Raw genomic sequence first — 20059 nt, forward strand, 5'->3', positions numbered from 1 at the left:
TATACACATACACACACTTAGTGATGATTAAACAGCTGCATGAATGAAATCAAATCTGCCATAAAATCTCATGCAGCACAGTATCAGACAAACTGAGGAGAACAGAAGCACAGGATAAAACTACTACCCATAACAAAAAAGCTCAGTATTTCCCCCTATTACATCAATCTCTTTGACGAAAAATCCCATCCTTAATTCAAAAGCAACCCTTGTGATAAAATACATTTTTTTAACACAAATGCATACATCAAATCAAACTGTTGACTATCTGCAAACAACATAATGTCTTCCTTTACTAACATTTAGCCCCTAGGTATATAACTTAATGTACAAAACCACCTGCTGCCTTGTAAAAAAAAGCAACCTTTCAGGTGAAATTTACCTAAATAAGTGCTTTGAAGGGAATCACATTTACCCCATGATCAATATAATTGAATATCTGTGACAAGCAAAAGAACTGAGAGGAGTTTTCTTGAATATGTATGAAAATGCCAGTCTGAAACTGGCCACAAACATTTAAACCTGCAATCTACCCTTTGATACACCTATGCTGAATTTAAAGATGTGATTCTTAGTTATATAAGTCTTTTGACTAAAATTTAGTTTAATGCAGTGCAGCTCAAACACAATTCTCAGACAAAATGAGAAAAATTCCTCTGCAGTTGTGTGTTTGTGTATTTTTATCACACTCATCTGAGTGCCACTTACTGTTAATGCAAGTAATTTAAATTTCAGTTAAAGCTTTCTTTTGAGATTATTGTTTCTTGGGTCTTTGCCTGTCAGACGTTTTCTAAACCTCAACTTCATGCTCTCTGCCTCGTAGGAAAGCCTTTTCATAAGTCAGACAAAAGATAATCAGATCCACTTGAGCTAACTTCAGAGTGAGTCAACCAAAAGAGCTGTGCACTTGTATGCATCATATTTTTGCATCTTTCATTAAAATGACTTAAAGACATGCTTGTACTTCTTCATGAAGTCTTACGACCTATCACTCAACATTTAAAGCAAGCAACACAACAGGAAGGATTTTTTTTAGGAGCCCCTAAGTCAATGGGTTACTGGCACATTTTAAAACTTGAAAACTCCAATAATTTCAAAACCACAGGGTACATTCCAAAGAAATTGTATATTCAGCTTTTGATAAGCAGGAAATATTTGATAAAGTTGTTTTGTGTCTGACTGGTAATCAGCAAGCAAGAAAAAATGTAAAAAAGAGAGATTCGGTGAGAAAAAACCTTTTAAAATGTAAAAGTAGGTTGCTGCCTACTACTTCATATCTCCCAGTCCACAACCCAGATTCCTGGCAAGTCTTTTGCCATCAAATTGCAAATAAGAGGAACAACAGCACTGTATGATGGACTTGACCTTCATATAAAGCCTGACAAATTTAGGTCCAGCTTGCTGGTTCAGCAAAAGTATAAGGACTATCACTTTGGTATTAATCTCCTTCATCTAAGAGGATTTATTTGGGCAAAAATTAATGAAAAATGACACGGATACATGTGGCTAGCACAGGTTTTTCCCACGAGAATTCTTCTTGTGTTTTATAAATAAAGATAAAATTTTGGATGTTATTGGAACAGTGTCCCAGAACTTAGACAGTGCAGGCCTGGCCAATCAGGCCTAGGAAAAAGCTTCTGACTGACCAATCTGAGTGACTTTTGAGAACTCTATATATGTGATAAAATCAAAACAATAAAGGTCATTCCTTCTTGCCACTGAAAACTGGTACCTTCATTACTCTGCTAGCTGCTCAACAATGACAGATACACAGAAGTGAAATAACAAATTCAATTTAGGTATTGTAAGATACAGAAAATAATTTAAGTTACAGGGATCTTGCACCCTTGCTCCCTAGGAGGATCTCACCATGAAATGTAAATAGTATGAAGTTAAGAATTTCTTCTTTAGTTTGAACAAGTTGTTGTATATATTCTGTCAGTAAAGAAGGTGAGGGGAAAAAAGAAGAAAAAAACCCCCAAGATAACCTTCCTTATTGAAAATACATTTCATCCTACTTTCAAGGGAATTTATAAGTACATTGCTATTTACCTCAGCTAGCTTGAGTTACTACCAAGAAAGTCTTAAACTCACTGTGTCAAACAGTTTATCATTTAAGCAATTTCTTTTCTTTCAGACAGATTCTTCTATCCTGAAATTATGGCCAATACATGCCAACATGATGGTGTAATCTAACTTAAAACTTTGGGTTTGCGACATGGTTTACAATGACAGTCTGAAACTGAGGAATGAAATTCTGAAGTCTTTAAACCAGAAAGGATCAGATTGATTTAAAAAAAAATAGAGAAGACCTTATTTTACTCACACTTAAATAAGGACCAGTCCAAATTATGTCAGTTTTTAACTACAAAACTGCAGAAGTATAACAAAGACAAAACTTGATCCAAGGGCATTGAAATGAAATGAGTAGATGGTTTAGGGATGGATCAATTCTTAATAAGAAGTGAAGCAGAAGAGAAAGCCTTATAATTTTGAGGTTGATTCCTAAAACATCTGGTAAATTTAACAGCATAGAAAATACTCAACAAAATTTGTATCAGAAGTGCTCTATTTTTGAAACTGCAATTTTGTCTTCCACTTTATAGAAACCAAGAAATATGAATTCTAATTCAGCTGCCTGCGGTAGATCAGAAAAGCACAATCACTGCTTATGCTCACACTCATATTGCCCTTAAAGACTGGGCTCCATTTCCAGCACTGCAGGTAGGGTAACTTTGCCTTAACAAGTCCACCAGTTGTGGCACAGATGAAGTACAATTTCACACAAATGCAAGTCTGATGGTATACATACAATTTTCCACTGTACAAACTTTTTTTTACTAACTTTGTAGTAATTACTGTCCTTGTAATTAGAATCTGTGTAAAATTCCATGTATTTTATTTCATTTTTAAGAAAGAGATAATGAAGCTGTGCATAAAACACTTGTCTGGAAAAAGAAGGGAATTTGGTTTGGTGAAGGTATTACCAGAAACACACAAAACTTCTGAAGGGTAGAAAAAAACCATATTGTGACAGAGAAAAATACATGCTGATTCTGAAGGTTTAATGTCACCATAAAAAAAAGAGCCTATAGCATCGAAAAGGATCAGTTAAAGGATCAGTTATGATTTTTGTTTCATGAGGTACAGCTAGCATGAAGATTTTTACATACACTTAAGTATCTTACTTTACAAACACTCCTGATATGCTAAACTTCACAAAAGTAATCCCACTAACTCTTGTAATGCAATTTTCATATGTAATCATGAGCTCATGCAGAACTGAAGTAAGATAACAAGGAGAGGGTACAAAGATATCTATATTAAAAGGCATCCCAGTTTATTTTGCAGGGTTTGTAAATGTTTTAATTGTGGTGGGCCCCTACATTTTCTTCAGTATACATAATATACTCTTTAGCAACTCAATGACACATTTCATATGATAAATTGACCTAATGGACAGAAATTTCAAGAAATGCATGGCACAGCCAGACAAAATACCAAAGGGGGAAAAAACTCAAAAACTTCTTGTTTGAAGTGAAAGAAATTATTATTGAATGTCTTGGTGAATTAAAGTAAGAGGCCTAAAACTCATTCCTGTATTCATTCAGTATATTCTGCTTTCACCTCATCAATATTCAGTTTATATTGCATTCTTTTGGAATTGTAGAGGCATGCAGTACTGATTTTAAAATTCTTACTGAGAGTGAAATCCTAAAATGAGAAGTTGTTTTTGTTCCAAATCAAACAAAATCCTTACAAATTACATAAGAAATTCTAATCTGCCGTAATATTTCAGGAGCTAAAATGGAATTCCTATCAGAAGTACAAACATAAAACTTACAGACATTTTCGATACTTAATAACCAAGAGAATAACTCACTTCTTCCAGAACTCAGGAAAAACATTTATTACAGCCTTCAATACTATGTATACGAAACTTAAAACATAGTTTAGTGTAAAGTAGTGTAAAAATTAATACATAGAAAAACAATATGAAATAATTTTATGCTTGAAAGAATTTGTAACATCTTCTCCTGTATATTTTTGATTAGGACTAGTTCTATTTGTGGTTTTCTTTGCACCTTCAAGAGCTGTTCTGTTATTGTTGCTATAGCTCTGGGCTGCCCAAGATCTTAAAGAGCTGCTGTTTGCCAAGAAGTTAGGTAAGAGTCAGGAAATATTTAGCAACTGTGAACAACTGAATAGATTTGCTTACAGAACGAGCTTCCAGGGTTGGACTGATTACTGAATTTTTAGTTTGCTACAGTGAAAAAACCAACAGTTCTAGAACAAACTTACTAGTTCATTTAGCCAACTCAAATAATAAAAATCTTAGGAGTAATTCCTAGAGCTTCAAAACACTTATTCAAAAGACCAGAGCAGATTTGCAATACAGCAAACTGCAAGTTTCTGGTAAATGCTTTCAGAACTTCGGTAGCTTTTAGGCACATGGTCCTAGTCTAAAATGTGGTTACTTTTCAAATGTCAGTGGATTTTGAGTACATGTTTAAGATTACTACTAAAATCAAAGTTGGCTTATGGTGAGGTCTTGTCCTCCTTTATCTGCAGACAGAGAGACAAGAGGAAAAAAAGCATTCACTGTAGCAGGAAGGGGACTGAATAGGGATGCTGGGTATAGGAGATTAAATGCAAATAACCATGTAAATAGTGGAAGAAAACAGTCTTGCAAAGGTGACACATTCAAGATGGATACTTTGATACAATGCATCTCTACTGTATATACTGAAAAAATCTTCATACTTAATCCATTTATGCTGTTAAGTTCCCAAAGCATTGAAATTTGGATATTGTTATTTTCATAATGTTCTGAAGGGTACAAAATTCTACTAAAGTTCCAGACTTCAAGAAAGCATCTCTCCATGTAAGACAGGGCTTAATTGTTTGAGTGCCCCTTACATTACCTAAACCTTGTAATAAAACAGAAATAAAACATCATTTTATATTGGCATCTTCACTTGATTTTGAGAATTTTCTAAACATTTCCATCATTTGATTATCATACCACAATTAAAAACAAAGCCGAAAATGCTGCATTGGTAGAATTCTAACCCTTGAATGTTGGTTTTCACGTTAGTTGTTAGGTTTCCCTGCTCAGACAGTATTTTTTACAGCTTTTCTGTTTTCTCATGTATGACAATTAAATTTCATCATCCACAGATTGACAGTTTACAAGAATGTTCTAACAAGAAAAACTAAAATATTACTTCCTAAATACTACTACTATTTAAAACTGACATATAGTTAAACAACTGGGCCGATGCTGTAAGTCTAAAGCAGATTTCACTGAAGTACATTCCCAGGTTTACTCTACAGAACTTTGAAAATTGTATCTTTTTTTGAATATTTGACCAAGTACTTCAAAATGTGAAGTAATTCAGCACTCAAATTATAGTGTTTGATGTAATTTCTGGCATCACTACAACAAATGTCACATAAAAGAAAAACATCTTATTTAAAGTTAAGTCTTGACAGCAGTCTGGCATGGTCAACAATACTATTCACAAATTGGAAGACTGGTTATAATCAAACATGTAAAGGGGGAATTATTTTTTTCTCTCACCTCTTGAAACAATGTAAACATTTAAATTTTCATGCTCTGGTCTTTCTTAATTAATCTAATCTCTGAATAGAGAAAAATATTAGATAAGCATAATATGAACAATTTGAAAAAGTGATACTAAATGTGATGCCAATACTAATAAAGGTCTGTGCCAGTGGACTTAAAATAGACGGGTCACGCTGCCTTAGCACCCCTTCCTTAGCATCCTCTCAGAATTAGACCCAATCCTGTCCAGTATGACCTAAACCTTATTCTCACCATTCTGTGATCTTCAGTGAATTTTTCCCACTATGGCTGCAAGTTTCGGCTGAGATATAGTGTTTATTAATCAAGCACAGAGTCATATTAATGTGGTTATACAGCCTCTGAACTAACATTTTTTCCTAATGCAGCCAGCTCAAAGCATAGGCAGACACACTGCAAGTGTCTGCATCATCTGCACAGACGTATCTGCTACAGCACGACACAACTGACTCTCCATCCCACGCTCCCCAAGAGGATGGCAGAGAACAATGGAAAAAATCTCCTGCTACTTACACATCAATTTCCTGATAGAAGTATTTTTAAAATACGTACAATTTCTTAAATGTAAACTTCTGTGGAATAGGTAAACTATTACACATTTAGCTGACTCTTTTCCATGTTGATAGCTCTACTGCACTGATGAAAATTCAGGCCAATAAATAAAAAATGACTAGGTGAAGTGAGATGTACTAAATGCTTTTAACTTTGGGGCAAAATTACTTATTCAGTACAACACTTCTACTTCTGTTAGAGTTCATTATACTCAGGATAAAGTGTTTCTAAAGTCTATTCAACTATTCCTCAGTTGTAAATTCTGTTTCACAATAAAGGTATGCTTCATTCCTTTGACTTACCATCTTTACATACTTAAGATTCCACCCTTCCATCCCACTCACTATATAAATTACACATATCTTCAAGTATCTCCTAACAAACTAGTCCACATAGTGTTCTGCTAGTTTTGGGTGGTTTTGTCCATTTTTATGAAATTGTCCACTATCTTTTTTTGGTGGTACAATACTTGGAACTAATAATACAACTGCACTTTTTTTCTAGTACAAAACTGAAATATTTCACTCTATTTTCATTAATCATTCTATCCTTCACTACTTGTATCTCATTTAACATCCTTTTAATTTTGCCTTAAAATTTAAAACATGTTTATTTTAGGATTTTTCGTTAGGTACTCCAATAACTAGTTGAATAGATTCTTTCCTGCCATCTATCTTTCTCAACAGGTACTGGAACAGACCCCATCCTATCACAAAAAGGAAAACCAAGATTATTCTAGATTATTGTTACTATTAACTGTTAGATTTTCAACTGCCTTATGTGCTGTCTGCTATTAATTTCAAAGAAAATACAAGTTCCCCACCAACCCTGGTATATAAGCTTGCTTTGCTCTAATAAAAGATATACTTTCAAACGGTACCATAGTAGTAAGTATGAGTACTGACCAAGTATTACTTTAGTCTGTCACTGTAAAGGTGGATTTCCTTAAATTACAAAGCCCACTGACTTAACTGGCACCAGAACAGGGATAAGTTTAAGCAATAGTGTAAGAACTGCCATACATGGCACTGCTCAAGATAATTTGTCATATATGTACATAAGGATAAAACTTTACCTTTTCTATACCTATACTCCCAGTTCTTTTTCTGCATAGCTACTGACAGCATTCATTATTTTGCCAATGGAAGCTGGTATTCATTCAGTGATTCCTAGAACATTTTCAGAGTCAGCAATTTTTAACATTTGGTGCCAGATTTCATATACACGTTCATGATACTGTACTTTTTATTTTGTCAAAATGCTGCTGATCAAGCTTGCCTGTTATTCAAGAGAGTCCATGACGTTTTCTAAAAATCATATTTTCTACCACTCTTGTAAATTGTGTGTTATATGAATTTTTTTAAAATAATTTTTTTTTCTTTCAGATTTCTATGGTATTGAGAATGGAACTAAGAGTCCACTCTAAAAATGTGTCTCACGACTCCAGAGTGTTTAAAGACCAGTCTTTTTTGTTTCTTCAGTTTGGCTAATAAAAGGTGTTACATCCATTTGGACTAAAACATGCACCTTACCTACTATTACAAATGTAGCAATTTATACCCATTTAAAAAGAAACAGAATATAAACACTGAAAAAGAAATGGGGTGCTGAAGATCCCATTTTGCTAAGGTTTAGGGATATATGCTAGTGACTTGCTGAATTTGAGTTCCATTTTGAAGTCTGCATTTAAGTGCCTTTGCAAGTCAGAACGTCAAGACGACTTTGCAAGTCAGAGGCCACAGTGCATATGTAACTAAAGACCACTGAGAAGGAGAAATACTACCCAATTTGAAGGAATGAATGCTACCTGTACAACTTCCTTACATATTGGCGTCATTACATTACTACCATTCCTAAGGAAAGAAAGAAAAAAATCTACATTTCAACAATAGTGTCCATATTTATGTACACAAAACTAAAAAAACCTTTAAAACCAGAATGTTATCTGGAGATCTTCACAAAACCTCTTACCTTCTTTCTCTTTGGGTCTTAAAGCTCTTTCTTCTTTTTTCTGCTTTGCTTCCAGCAGTTCCCGTTTCAGCTGTCGTGCCTCCTTTCGTAGCTCCTCACTGCAAAGAGAAATATTTACAAGAATATTATCTTCTGAGATGTACAACCACTCAGAAGAAACATTATCAAAGTTAATGGGCAGCAGATTTTTGAAACAAACAAATGGAAGGTATGGACTCACTGATGCTAAGAATATGGCTTAAAATCATTTGGGTCACCAGAAAGTCCATATTTTCATTAGCAGGGATAACAAAAGAACACTGGCAGACATCTTTCTTTAAGACCCCATTAGAAATACGTTAAGGAAATGAACAATAAAACAAGGAATCCCCATCTGAATTTTACTTTAACACTCTAATATTTAGCCATGAGAACCACACAAAGACAATTTGAAACAGAGGCACTGCCAAATAAATATTGCACATGTTATAAAATTCTGTTGACTCAAGTAATAAATCTTAGTATTCTGGATTTTTCAGTTGGACAAGCAATGCAGTTGTTCAGTGACAAAGACATGAAACATAAGCAAGCATATATTATTAGATATGAAAATTAATTTAATTTTACAAATTAAAAAAAAAAGCCATGCGATAACACTAGAAAGAAGAAACTAAAAATTTGAAGTCATCTTGCAAGTATCAAATGAAATATTTGCCTTCACAGAATCACAGGTTGTAAGGGACCTCTGAAGATCAGCCAGTCCAGGATCCTTATTCAAATAAGGGCCAAACACAGGAGGTTGCTGAGAGCACTGTCCAGTCAGATTTTGAATATCCAAAAACGGAGACTCCGCAATGTATCTAGGCAACTACTTCTTAACCTCCCTAAATTCAAAAAGCTCCTTTATAAATTGAATTTAAATTTAATTTCAGCTTGTGCCTATTTGTGTCCATCCAATGGTTACCTGTGGGAAAGAACTGATAACTGCTTCAACTTTTCCTGGTGTTAGAATTTGTATTTTGCACTTTAATTAAAAAAAAAAAAAATTAAGATCTGACTGGTTTAGATTTTATCACAGTCAATGAACTGCAGAAATTATAACAATGTAGGAATTTGACATGCAAGCATTTCCCTGCAGTTGTTTTATGTACCTCAATTTTCATCTGTAATACCATTACTGACTACAGCCTTTTTTAAGCAAATGACTTTGGAACTGTTGGGTGATGACTACTTTTGATTTTCATTGTCATTTGTATGTATGCACAAATACAGACCCTGTGAAAAGCGCTAGCTCAGAAGACTGTTACTGTATAGTTATTCAGTCAACCACAGCAGTAGGTCTTAATTTTCAACAGCATGGCAGAAGCTACACTAAGCCAGATTAACAGTTTTTACATAAAACTACAGTCCTACTTTTCTACCTGAAAAGAAAATTGTAGGGGAAAAAAGAGAAAAAGAGATATTTTTAATTCAAGTAACTCTATTGTTTTTCTATAACTTGGGGATAGCACTGCAAACAAGCTGCATTACAATACTAATATAGTATACAGCAAAATTTTCTTACTTAAGTTGCACAGCAGGAACACATATCAATAAACATATTGTATGTTAAAAATATTTAGAGTGCTAGACAGCGACAGCAATACAGACAGGGTGGGTTACAAATGGCACTTGGGAGTAACAGAGCCTAGCACATCAGAAGTTTCCTGTAAGAGGGACCCACTTTCTCTCAGTTAGCTAAACACTACTGCAGGGTGAACAACGCACTAATTAGTGACAACTATTCAGCTCCCCCACCCCCTCTTTTTCCCCACTGGAAAGGGGTTTTTGTACAGAACACAGAAGGTCTTAATTCTTAGAAAGTCTAATACTGAAATGTTTTTTCAAGCTCTTTCTATGATCAGTACTAGGTCAATAAACAACTTCGATACTTGGCTCTTTACAGACTCCACACTTGACATATTTTTTATTCCTAGGCTCACTTTGCCCAATTAGGTTGATGAGAAAGGCAATCCAAAAAGGCTTCATGCTGAAGAGGAGCTCATAAGAACTGGCTGATAGGAAAGTCAGACTATATTCACAAACCACATTCACTGGAACAGGACTAAAAATGACTCCTGACTTTGTTAACAGGAAAATGTAAACTGTTAAGGCAGAGCAGAATCAAAGTAAGGGACTACAGTCTGTACCTGTCCCTTTCATCTTTGAAGCATAGGTCTTTGCATGCAGTAAATTTGCATTCAGGTTTCATACAACATAGCTGTTGGTTTGTAATGAATTATGTAGGTGCCTGCAACCCCTGGAGAACTTCTGTTGCTAGAAAAGCATAGCTCTCTGCTCCATCCTTGTCTCATTGCCCCCTTGATTCCATAGCTACACTGCAGGTTCTCCTCCTCCTCCTCTACCTTACTGGCTCTTCATCTTCTTTCAAATTCCTGCAGCTTGGAAACTGCTCTTCCTCTCTCTACACACAGAGGTACTGCCAGAGCAGATGTAACCTTCCTCTGCAGAAGGCTGAAAAGGATCTAGCCAAAAGGTTTCTAACTCCACAATTTTCAGATTCTACTTAGAATGAGGAAATTATTTTATCTAGAAAATTTATAGTGAAGTAAGTCTAGGATTCAATTTGAATTTCTGGTTCAGCTGTAGCTTGGTTTGATGGGACTGTGAAGAGTGAACTGATAGGAACTCCAGAAGTGAAGAACTCTGAGTACCTAGGTAACTTTGGGCTGAAATCTAGTTACACCCTAAAGACACCATATATGGTGAAGGCATCGGCTTTCTTAGTAAACTATTTGCATAGTCAAGAAACAACAACTCTCCACTGCTGATTATAGTCACCACTGTGGCTTCTCTTTAGCAGATTAATTCATACTTTTTAAAAGAAAGAATGTTCTCCTAGCTTTGATAACTTCTACTTCAGAGTTCCCTGCAGTATTTCCTCAGCCCTTCTGAGCATGGACCTCAGAATCAGATACACTGATGGGTTTCAGCTTTCCTGCAGGTCTCTGCTGGTGTTGTACTTGGTGCCTAACTCAAAAAGGAACATAAAGGTCATAATTGCACTGTGAGCTCAAATTATTTTCCACAGTGACTCTAAATTCACCTCTTGGTCACTTCTTTCCAAAATGTCATTCAGCAGTTGTATTGTCCTGCAGCTACAATCTGCATTTTTCATTTTCAGCTGTAGAACATAGTATTTAGTTACATTACAAGGGTATTTTTATTGTATTGTGCCAACTTAGGTATTAAATTCAAATTATTTTTAATACTCTGTTTACATATACTCTATTATTTTCTTATAAGGTCTTCTAAAAAATAAAAATAAGAATGTCAGTGTCTTTCAAATAAATACTTGATACAAATCTACCTGTACTATAAACACTGCAGAAGCTCAGTTATTTGTCTGAATCAAAAAGTCAACACTTTCTGAACTTGTATTATATCATTCCCTGCCTCCTGTCTTCCCAAAAGGCAATACAGTTACCTACTACCTACAAAATCACACTAACTAGCATTAATTTCAACTTTGGTATTTTTTTTTCCGGAACAGTGTACCAAAACATTATATTATACCTGGTTAGGAGTGAAGGAAGGCTAACTTGCCTTTTGAGAGCAGCCCTGCTGAGAAGGACTGTGGATGAGAACACAGACATGACATATCCGTGTGCACTCAAATCCCAGAAAGCCAACCCTTTCCTGGGCTGCATCAAAAGGAGTGTGGCCAGCAGACAGATGCAGATGATTTTCAGCAGTTATCTTCTTAGCAACACCTACTTCATGCTTCAGCTTTCTAATATAAATTATGTAAGTATATAAATTATTTTTCTTTTGCATTTTAGATCAAATTAATACTCAGTTAATAAGAAATAAAACCAGTTGGAAATTTAGCCAAATATTTTAAGTTTCTAAGTGCCATGCAACCAAAGTGTTTTTCTGATAGTAATTAAGTGTCTTCTGAATTTACAAAGTGACTTAATTAAAAAAAGAGAAGTTCTATATTTGACTCCACTTTGGCAAAAGAAAAGAGAACTGATTACAGAAATAAACAGTAATTGTGACTTTGGTGTAAGTGACTATATGATCATACTTGCTATGCACAAGTCCAAAATCATTCCTCCTTCTCTATATACATATCTAAGTCTCTTTGTACTTCTATGCTTCTGCATACATGTATATAAACTGTCTGTATTTATTTAAGCACACCAAGTCTCTAAAAACTGAAATATGTATTATATACAGACACAAATAAGACCTAGAGAGGCACAGGATCTTATTCAACTGTGATTTAGGGAAAAAAAATGGCTACATATATTCAAAACTGTAATTCAGACGTTGCCATCCAGTGATCACAAATCTCAGTAGATGCTAAAATTAATTTGATGCTGCTATTTCAATCACATGCATTTCCAAATTTACCTGAACTCCAGTCTAAACTTCATGACAATTCAGAGTATTAACTACTCTCCCTCTAAACTCCACCTAAGACCCTAGAGAGGCTCAAACTCCTTGAGGTTACCCTAGCACACAGTCATTTGGTGATGATGGTAAAAACAATATTAAACAAGACCACATTCCCTCAAAATGGAAGTATTTAGGTGGTGACAGAACAATACAGATCACCTCACAGTCAGAGGATTTACTGAAATAAATGTAAATTTATGATGGAGGAACTATTCAGAGACTGAACAACTGAAAGATCATGGTGTATTCTGCATCCCCAGGCCTGCAGTTTTTCTAAAAGGTAAGTCGCAATTGAAACAACAATTAATTCAGGGAGGTGCTGTAGTGATGAATAAATTATTATTTTTGATGACATAGCATGTTATTTTCCCTTCTCTTTTTGTAGTATTATAATTACATTGCTTATATTTTTTTAAAGGCAATTTCCTTTCATTTCCTTTTGCTATCTTCTCATTAAGTAACATCACAAGAACATTAGTAACTGGTTATCCTTAAATGGTAACATTACGCAGTAAGTATTGCTCCAAGTAAGCATATCAGAACAAGGAAAACAACCCCAAATACTCTTCTTATTTTAAAAGTAATTTTTAAATGTTAGAGGTAATAAAAGTATGCCACAATTGTCACGTAAGTTTAAATTTTACATGAGCAGCACCCTATAACATCTTAATAAAATAAAATGAATCCTGAAGTACTTCAACACTGCTCATATTAATTTCATAACAAAATAGATGATTTTAGTTCAGTTTAGATAAACCTGATAAATAAAAATCAAGCTACAGCATAATATTATCCTTTCATAATATAAGCTGATAGTCTGGACAGAAATCCTGGATTCAATCCCCTCCTGTTACAGGCAGTCATATCTTTCCCCAAATGTACTAATTCTGTTAAAAGCACATTTCGTGTTCTCTTTCTTATATCTATTAATGATAATTTTCAATGCCCAAGATTTATATGGAAAGGTCATTCTAGAACTGACAAGCAGGTACCTTAATAATACCAGACACAATGATGAAGAAACTCTGTTCAGACAACAGCTTTGTCTTCCGCTAGATACTCTTGAAAAATGCATAATGTTCTTTTTGAGAGTTACAATTCTAAGTTAAAATACAAACAGGATTTTCAAATAGAGAACCTCAATCATAAAATGAAACAATGTAAAATGTCATGTTTGCACAACTAATTGATTTGCAGAACATGTGGAAGAATCAAGGTAAATGTCTGGTCTACATTGCCAGTTTTGAAGCCTTTTCTGATATTCCCCCTTTTGCTCCTTGAGGTATCTGCAATATGCAATTCTTGGAATGGATAGCAAATTCCCCATTTGGCATGTACATCTAAGATTTTTCTAGGGTTCAAGAATCTTATTTTTGTCTGGATTGCATTACTGTTCATCTCTGGTACTGCAAGAATTTTACAGCTGTAAATATGAGAATGAAAATTATGGGTTTGGAATAATCACTGTGTCTTTTTGCCAGCCTGGTTTTGCTGTAGAAGTCAGACATATATCTGTCTGTTCTCTGCAAATGGTGTATTGCAGTTGTATCTCAAATAAGACGACAATATAAAAATGGTGACATACATATTCAGTGGGCCTTGACACTGGAAACCTGTAGATGAAATATTTTAATACAGCTGCTGGGTCCTGTATGGCCACCTGTGTTAACAGTAAGGCTGACAGTTAATGCTGTGTTTGACTTTAGCAGTACCTGTTATACTACAGTTTACAATTAGTACTGTAACTCTTTGTTTAAAAAATAAAATATTAAAAACCTCTGCACTGAATGGATTTATGGGTGAATTACCAGTATTTATATATTATACCTAGGAAAGATTTCAATGATGAAATCTACACTATTTCTCTCTTTTAATCACCATAAACCTGACAGTAAATAGGTGTATCACATAATTTACGATTCAGAGAACTGGCACTCTATTTTAATGTAATTATACATTCCAGACTGTAAGCAGTCCCAACACTGCGCAATGAATTCTAACAGGCTGAAACTGATGAAGAGTGTTACCATTTTACTCTACTGGAGAAACTCAGCAAACAGCAGGGCCTGTAAGCTGAGCATGAAGTATAAACTTGCACAAGATACTAAAGGAGAGGCAATATATTTTATTATGGCAACTAAGACAGATGTAGAGGGAGAAAAACCCACAGGTTTCAGGGCACACGAGCTCTTCTTCAGCTAGTTTATTTTTCTTCCACAGTTTGCTTAATAAAAGGTATTAGCTTTCACTCTAAACTTTCTTTGCTTACATTGTTCAGCCACCAGTTACACTGCCAGAAAATGCAGATGTATGCATTAAGGCATGTATAGAAGGATATATCATGTATCACATATCATATAATAAAGCTGATTTTATGCACTATCTGGACCTTCCATGTTCATAGCAGCTCCTGGAACAGATAGGAGACCCTAAATTTTCTCAGTTTAAGAGGAAAACATAATTTTGCTTACTGCAAGATAGTTAACAACTGTTAAACAAAACCAGAAAAAGTGGAGGAGACCAACAGCATCTCCCATCCAGACCAATACTGTATCTATTCAGATTGCATATGCCTAGCTTAGTGTTTGATAAGAAGTGTGTTTGCTTTTTGTTTTCTGTAATAACACCACACTGCAGACCAACAGAGCTGTTGCAATTAAGAGGTTTTCCTCTTACGCTCTCACTTCTGAATGATGGCCTGCATGATGAATTCTTGGTTTTGTTCCTTACTGTATGATTCTATGAGTCTTAAATTTCACCCTATTTCTATTATTCACGCTTTTGAGATCATACAATTTTGCATTAGGATAATCCTACATTATTAACATTACTTTCCAGCTTTGTAGTATTTACAAGCTTCTTTTAACAAATTGTGGTAGGGTTTTTAGTATTTAAAGTATTACTGAAATTAGAACTATCCTATAAATTTGACCTTAAACAATAGCTTTCCACATAGTTTACGTTCTCTTTTTACCAACTTCTTACCTGTTTTACACTTCTTGTTCTGCATTTCCCTCTCTTTAATTTTACCCGTCTCCTCCAGATTAATCCCAAATAAATTTTATCATGAACATTTAGCCTAGCACAAAGCTTACTGTTGCTTAGGAAATACCTACTGGAAGGTTAATTTATCAGAATCTTTTTTAGGAAACCAATTCAACATGATTTTTCTATTAGCCACTAATGAGCAACTTCAACATTCTAATTTTATTATGTAGATCATTGTTTTATATTGTTCTACTGTCTTAGGGGAAGCAAACCAAATCTGTAACTTGATCTGAAATTTTAGAAGCGTGGTTTCACCAGAATAGTCAAAAAGGTTCTAGTATCTTAGATAAAAGTAATAAATGCTTTAGGAGTAGCATGGGTGTAAAATAAAATAACCCAAAAATATTAGTTGCAATGCAAAGCTCACCAAAAAATGGCCCAGAAAGACAAGCAATTAAATAGTGTGACTAGCAAGTTCTAAAATAATTTTAGAAGAATTTTGCATCTGTAAACCTAAAGCTAGAGCTGTCAGAATAGATTGTAGAAGGTCATATGTTAGGAGGTGTATAAAAAGGGCTATGAGTTTTAAAGAGGAAACAGCTGAAGGTTTAATGCTAAAATGATTGAATTAATTAAAACAAGAAAACATAAAAGAAGCAGGAGGTCACTAGGTCACATGGGATTAAAGGGAATAATAAAGTAAAACAAAATCACTGCTGATAGGATAAATGATTGATCTGTGTCAGCTTTCTCAAAAGAAGATTCTAGGGAGATAATTCTCCAAGAACCTGACGATTTGGACATAAAGATGAGACAAGACTAGAGATAGAGAGGTGTCAGAAGGCTAGATTTAAATTAATTAAAGTGTGATAATGCTCCAGAGTACATCCTCAGAAGGAACTCAGAAATGACTGTTCCACTAACTCCCCTTAAAATCAATGTTGCACCAGATGACCAAACACTGGTAACAAACACTGTACCTTTAGAACAAAAAGTATGACCAAGGACAGCAAGGACCAAGGACCAAGGACAGCACAGTGAACACCATGACAGCTTCTGGTCAATTGTTTCAAGTAATTAATAAAATAAAAATAATCTTGAACAGCGAGTCTCCAAGTATTCTCACTAATTCAGCAGTTTCATTCCAATGTATTGGTGAAGGTGTGGGTCAACAAAGCAACAGACAACAAGGTGAACAGCTTTAGATATTCAAAAAGCCTATATAATGAGCCTTATAAAAAGAATGAAGAGCTGAAAAAATGGATTGAAAAGGAAACACACAGTGAAAAAAAATCAGCCAAACAAAGACAAGAATAAGCAATTACTTTTCAGTATAGCTAAGTTAATACTTCAAGTTAAATACTCTGAAAAAATGGAGAGAAATACATTTCCAGAGGATCCAAAATCAGAAGCTCAGCCAAGCCCAGACAAAATATGGTGATTTCTCATGGTTTGAGCTCTGGAATAGAAAATGGAACAAACAGGTTCTCAGAAACTCTAATTAAATTATCTTACAAAATTGAAGGAGACCCTGCAGAGTAAAGTCCTTGCACATTTTGCAAAGACTCTGTTACTCTAAAGTAAGAACAAATTAATTTTAAAAGCCTATGAATTTATTAGTAACAGCTCAATGAGTATCTCTACCAATATGTAGTTGTGGAAAACAATAACAGAAAACGCACATTTATTAAGGAGAATAAACCAAGAAGTATTATAGTGGCTTTACAGCAGACAGCCAATACTATTCCATTCAGAATACTATAAATGAAACTGAGTATCCCATGCCAAGATGGCAAGCACAGTAATACAGGAAACTCCAGAAAGGATGACAAAGATTATTCCCATCACGAAAAATCACTCCTGACTTGGAGATGAAGAAATAAAGGAATTATTCATTTCAGAAGATGAGACAGAGGAAACATGAAAAAGTGTAGTAAAACCACAAATACTGCAGACTTTTAGTAACTAGGCAAAGAGGCAATCAATAATACCTCAGTAATTTAGAAAAAATTGATAAAATATTTTTCATTTTTCAATTTCTTTGGGACAAAAATCCTCCACATTATTAGAAGTATGTCCAACATTTACATGAAAACCAGGGACATCTATTTAGAACAGTGAATGCTGAAAATGAATTTCAGAAGTAGAATACTTCATGCCTTGGGACCACTCAATTACAAATCAGCTTATCGGTATTGCTGATGGATTCCTCTCACACTTCTCTGGAGCCAGTGGTACTGGCCACTGGCCAGCCAGTTCCACTTGCAGATTCCTACATCATCAGTGAAGGCAAAGACACTTCAGACAGCAGCATATGCCTAAGGGAAATTTTTCCCTACAAGTCTCACTCTGACTCTCCATTTTATGAAAAGTGTCATCAGTGCTCATGATTACTAATAACCAAAGTACTTATATCAGCACCAGAGTCTTCAAAAGAATATAATGTGAGGAATGATGGAAAATAGCTTTCTATATATTCTGTTAATACTGATATACCATAGGTTATTTTAAACATCTAAATGGACAGATTAAGCTAAGATCATAATATATGCCAATTATATATCACCATTTCTTGGAAATTGGATAAAACACTTGCTCTGAGTTTTGCCTGCTGTTTCCCAACATCTGATAAAAATTTTTAACAGATGGAAATGATTGCAAAGTGAACAGCACTCCCTTCATGTTCACCATTCTGCTGATTTAATCACAAACCCACTGAATCTGATAGTAATGAAACAATAGACTTGTTGCTGATGAGATCACCAAATGGCTTCCATAAAAACCTATCAGACACTGTAAAATATAGTCACCACAGACATACAGAGTTCTTTTCTGACCTGCCATATTACCTGTCTATACAAAATAGCAAATTCTATCATAGCAGCAGCGTTGAATAAGCAAATTTTATCTGTAAGAACCATATTAAAAAAAGAATTTTGCAAAAACCTTTCACAGAGTTAGCTAGCCTAGACATTTACAGATTGTAACATTCTTCCCTATTAAAACATGGCAACATTATTCCTAAGTGAGTCTGTTCTGCAGTCTCTATATAACAGATATTTTAAACAACCAAAACATATTAAAATGATTTGCTACTGCAAACTACAACTGAGAACTCTGAGTACACAGTAACTGTAGCTCTAAGAATGTAAAAAAAGGCTTGAAGTTAAGTATGTCCTGAGGTGCTTTCAGGATCAATGCTAAAATGCCTGAAAGATCAGCTAAATATTCTACAGAGTCTATCTAGTATATTCCTCCACAAGCAACTACAGATTTTCTTTTTTTACTAAGACTTGAAATGAGTAGGTCTCTGAAGAGAAAAAAATTTAATTTTTCTCAAATGTCAACTTTATGTAAAATTGCTTTTTTGTACATAAAATTGCTTTTTTGTACATAAAGATGTCAACAACTTAATGCCAGTTTAAAGACTGTCTGCAGAATGTTTCAAGTCTAGAAACAATCACTGAGCCTCACTCAAAATGAAAACCCCTCCGTCTTCCAATACTACCATTTGAGCCTCAAAGGATCCAACAGGGTGATTCATCCAGCCTGAGGATCCTCCCTGGCTGCCCCCTCTTCTAGGGGCTCCTCTGATCCAGACAAGAGAGAGCAGACTGGAAAGAATTTTTCTGGCAGCAAGAAAAGAACCTAGCTGCAGCAACCACTTTTCCCAAGCCCTCTTTTGTCACATGAAGGAACCACATGTACATGATGTGACAGGGTAGAGATGCAGGACACTATGGGAAAGTCAAAAGCCAGGATTTCCACTGTCAGAACAATTTACATCATAATTCTTCTGAGGGACTCCTGAAGACAGAGATTGCTAGGTACAGGCTGGATGAGATGCTCTGATAGCAGCATCCTGCTCCTGGTTTCCCTATTCCTGTTTAAGGCAGAAAACACAGATATACACACTAAACACAGCACTTCAGGGAATAACTCTCCAGAGTTGCACAACAAAATGCAGTCAGAATAAGCCAAGTAATATATTTTACATTCTCTGTCTCTGGAAAAATTACATAGCTCACTCATCAGTCTAGCCCTTTTAGCTCAGTCTACACTTGCCTGTGTATCAGAACACAAGGGGGGTTAAGAGGACCTTTCAAAACCCCCTTGTCTTAATTTTCTGATCCCCTCAATCTAAATAAACTGGCAGAAAGAGCAAATCAGTTTCAGCTGGGTTTTTGGTGAGAATGGACCATCAAGGCCTTCTGGCTGTCCAGTAAAAGAAGAGATCCTCCTGTTAAAGTTTGTTCATAAATCAGAATCCAGATATCAGAGATGGCATGTGATTAAAGATACTGGGGTATAGACATTTTGTATGGAAAACAAATTAGAACGTAAATGGAGATCTTAATGAGCTTGAAAAATATATCCAAACAAACACAGGACAGAAATATCTTCAATAGAATGTAAGCTACAGGTGTTATTTGCTATTTTTCATATGACTAGAACTTGAGGTTATAAAATGAAACTGCAAGACAGCAGATTTTAAAT

At 34.9% G+C, this 20059-nt stretch overlaps 1 protein-coding gene across 1 annotated transcript in view; it reads right to left on the reverse strand.

Annotated features, from left to right (window-relative positions):
* CWC27 (CWC27 spliceosome associated cyclophilin) overlaps nucleotides 1–20059 on the reverse strand; it is a 97967-nt gene that overhangs the window by 21612 nt on the left and 56296 nt on the right. The window contains exon 11 of the mRNA XM_085042376.1: nucleotides 8132–8229. Within this exon, the coding sequence (XP_084898502.1) occupies nucleotides 8132–8229 (98 nt within the window). The remainder of the gene's footprint in view (nucleotides 1–8131; nucleotides 8230–20059) is intronic.

This window comes from Lichenostomus cassidix, chromosome Z (genome assembly GCF_008360975.1).
Source record: "Lichenostomus cassidix isolate B80296 chromosome Z, HeHo_3.0, whole genome shotgun sequence".
Classification (NCBI taxonomy): Eukaryota; Metazoa; Chordata; class Aves; order Passeriformes; family Meliphagidae; genus Lichenostomus; species Lichenostomus cassidix.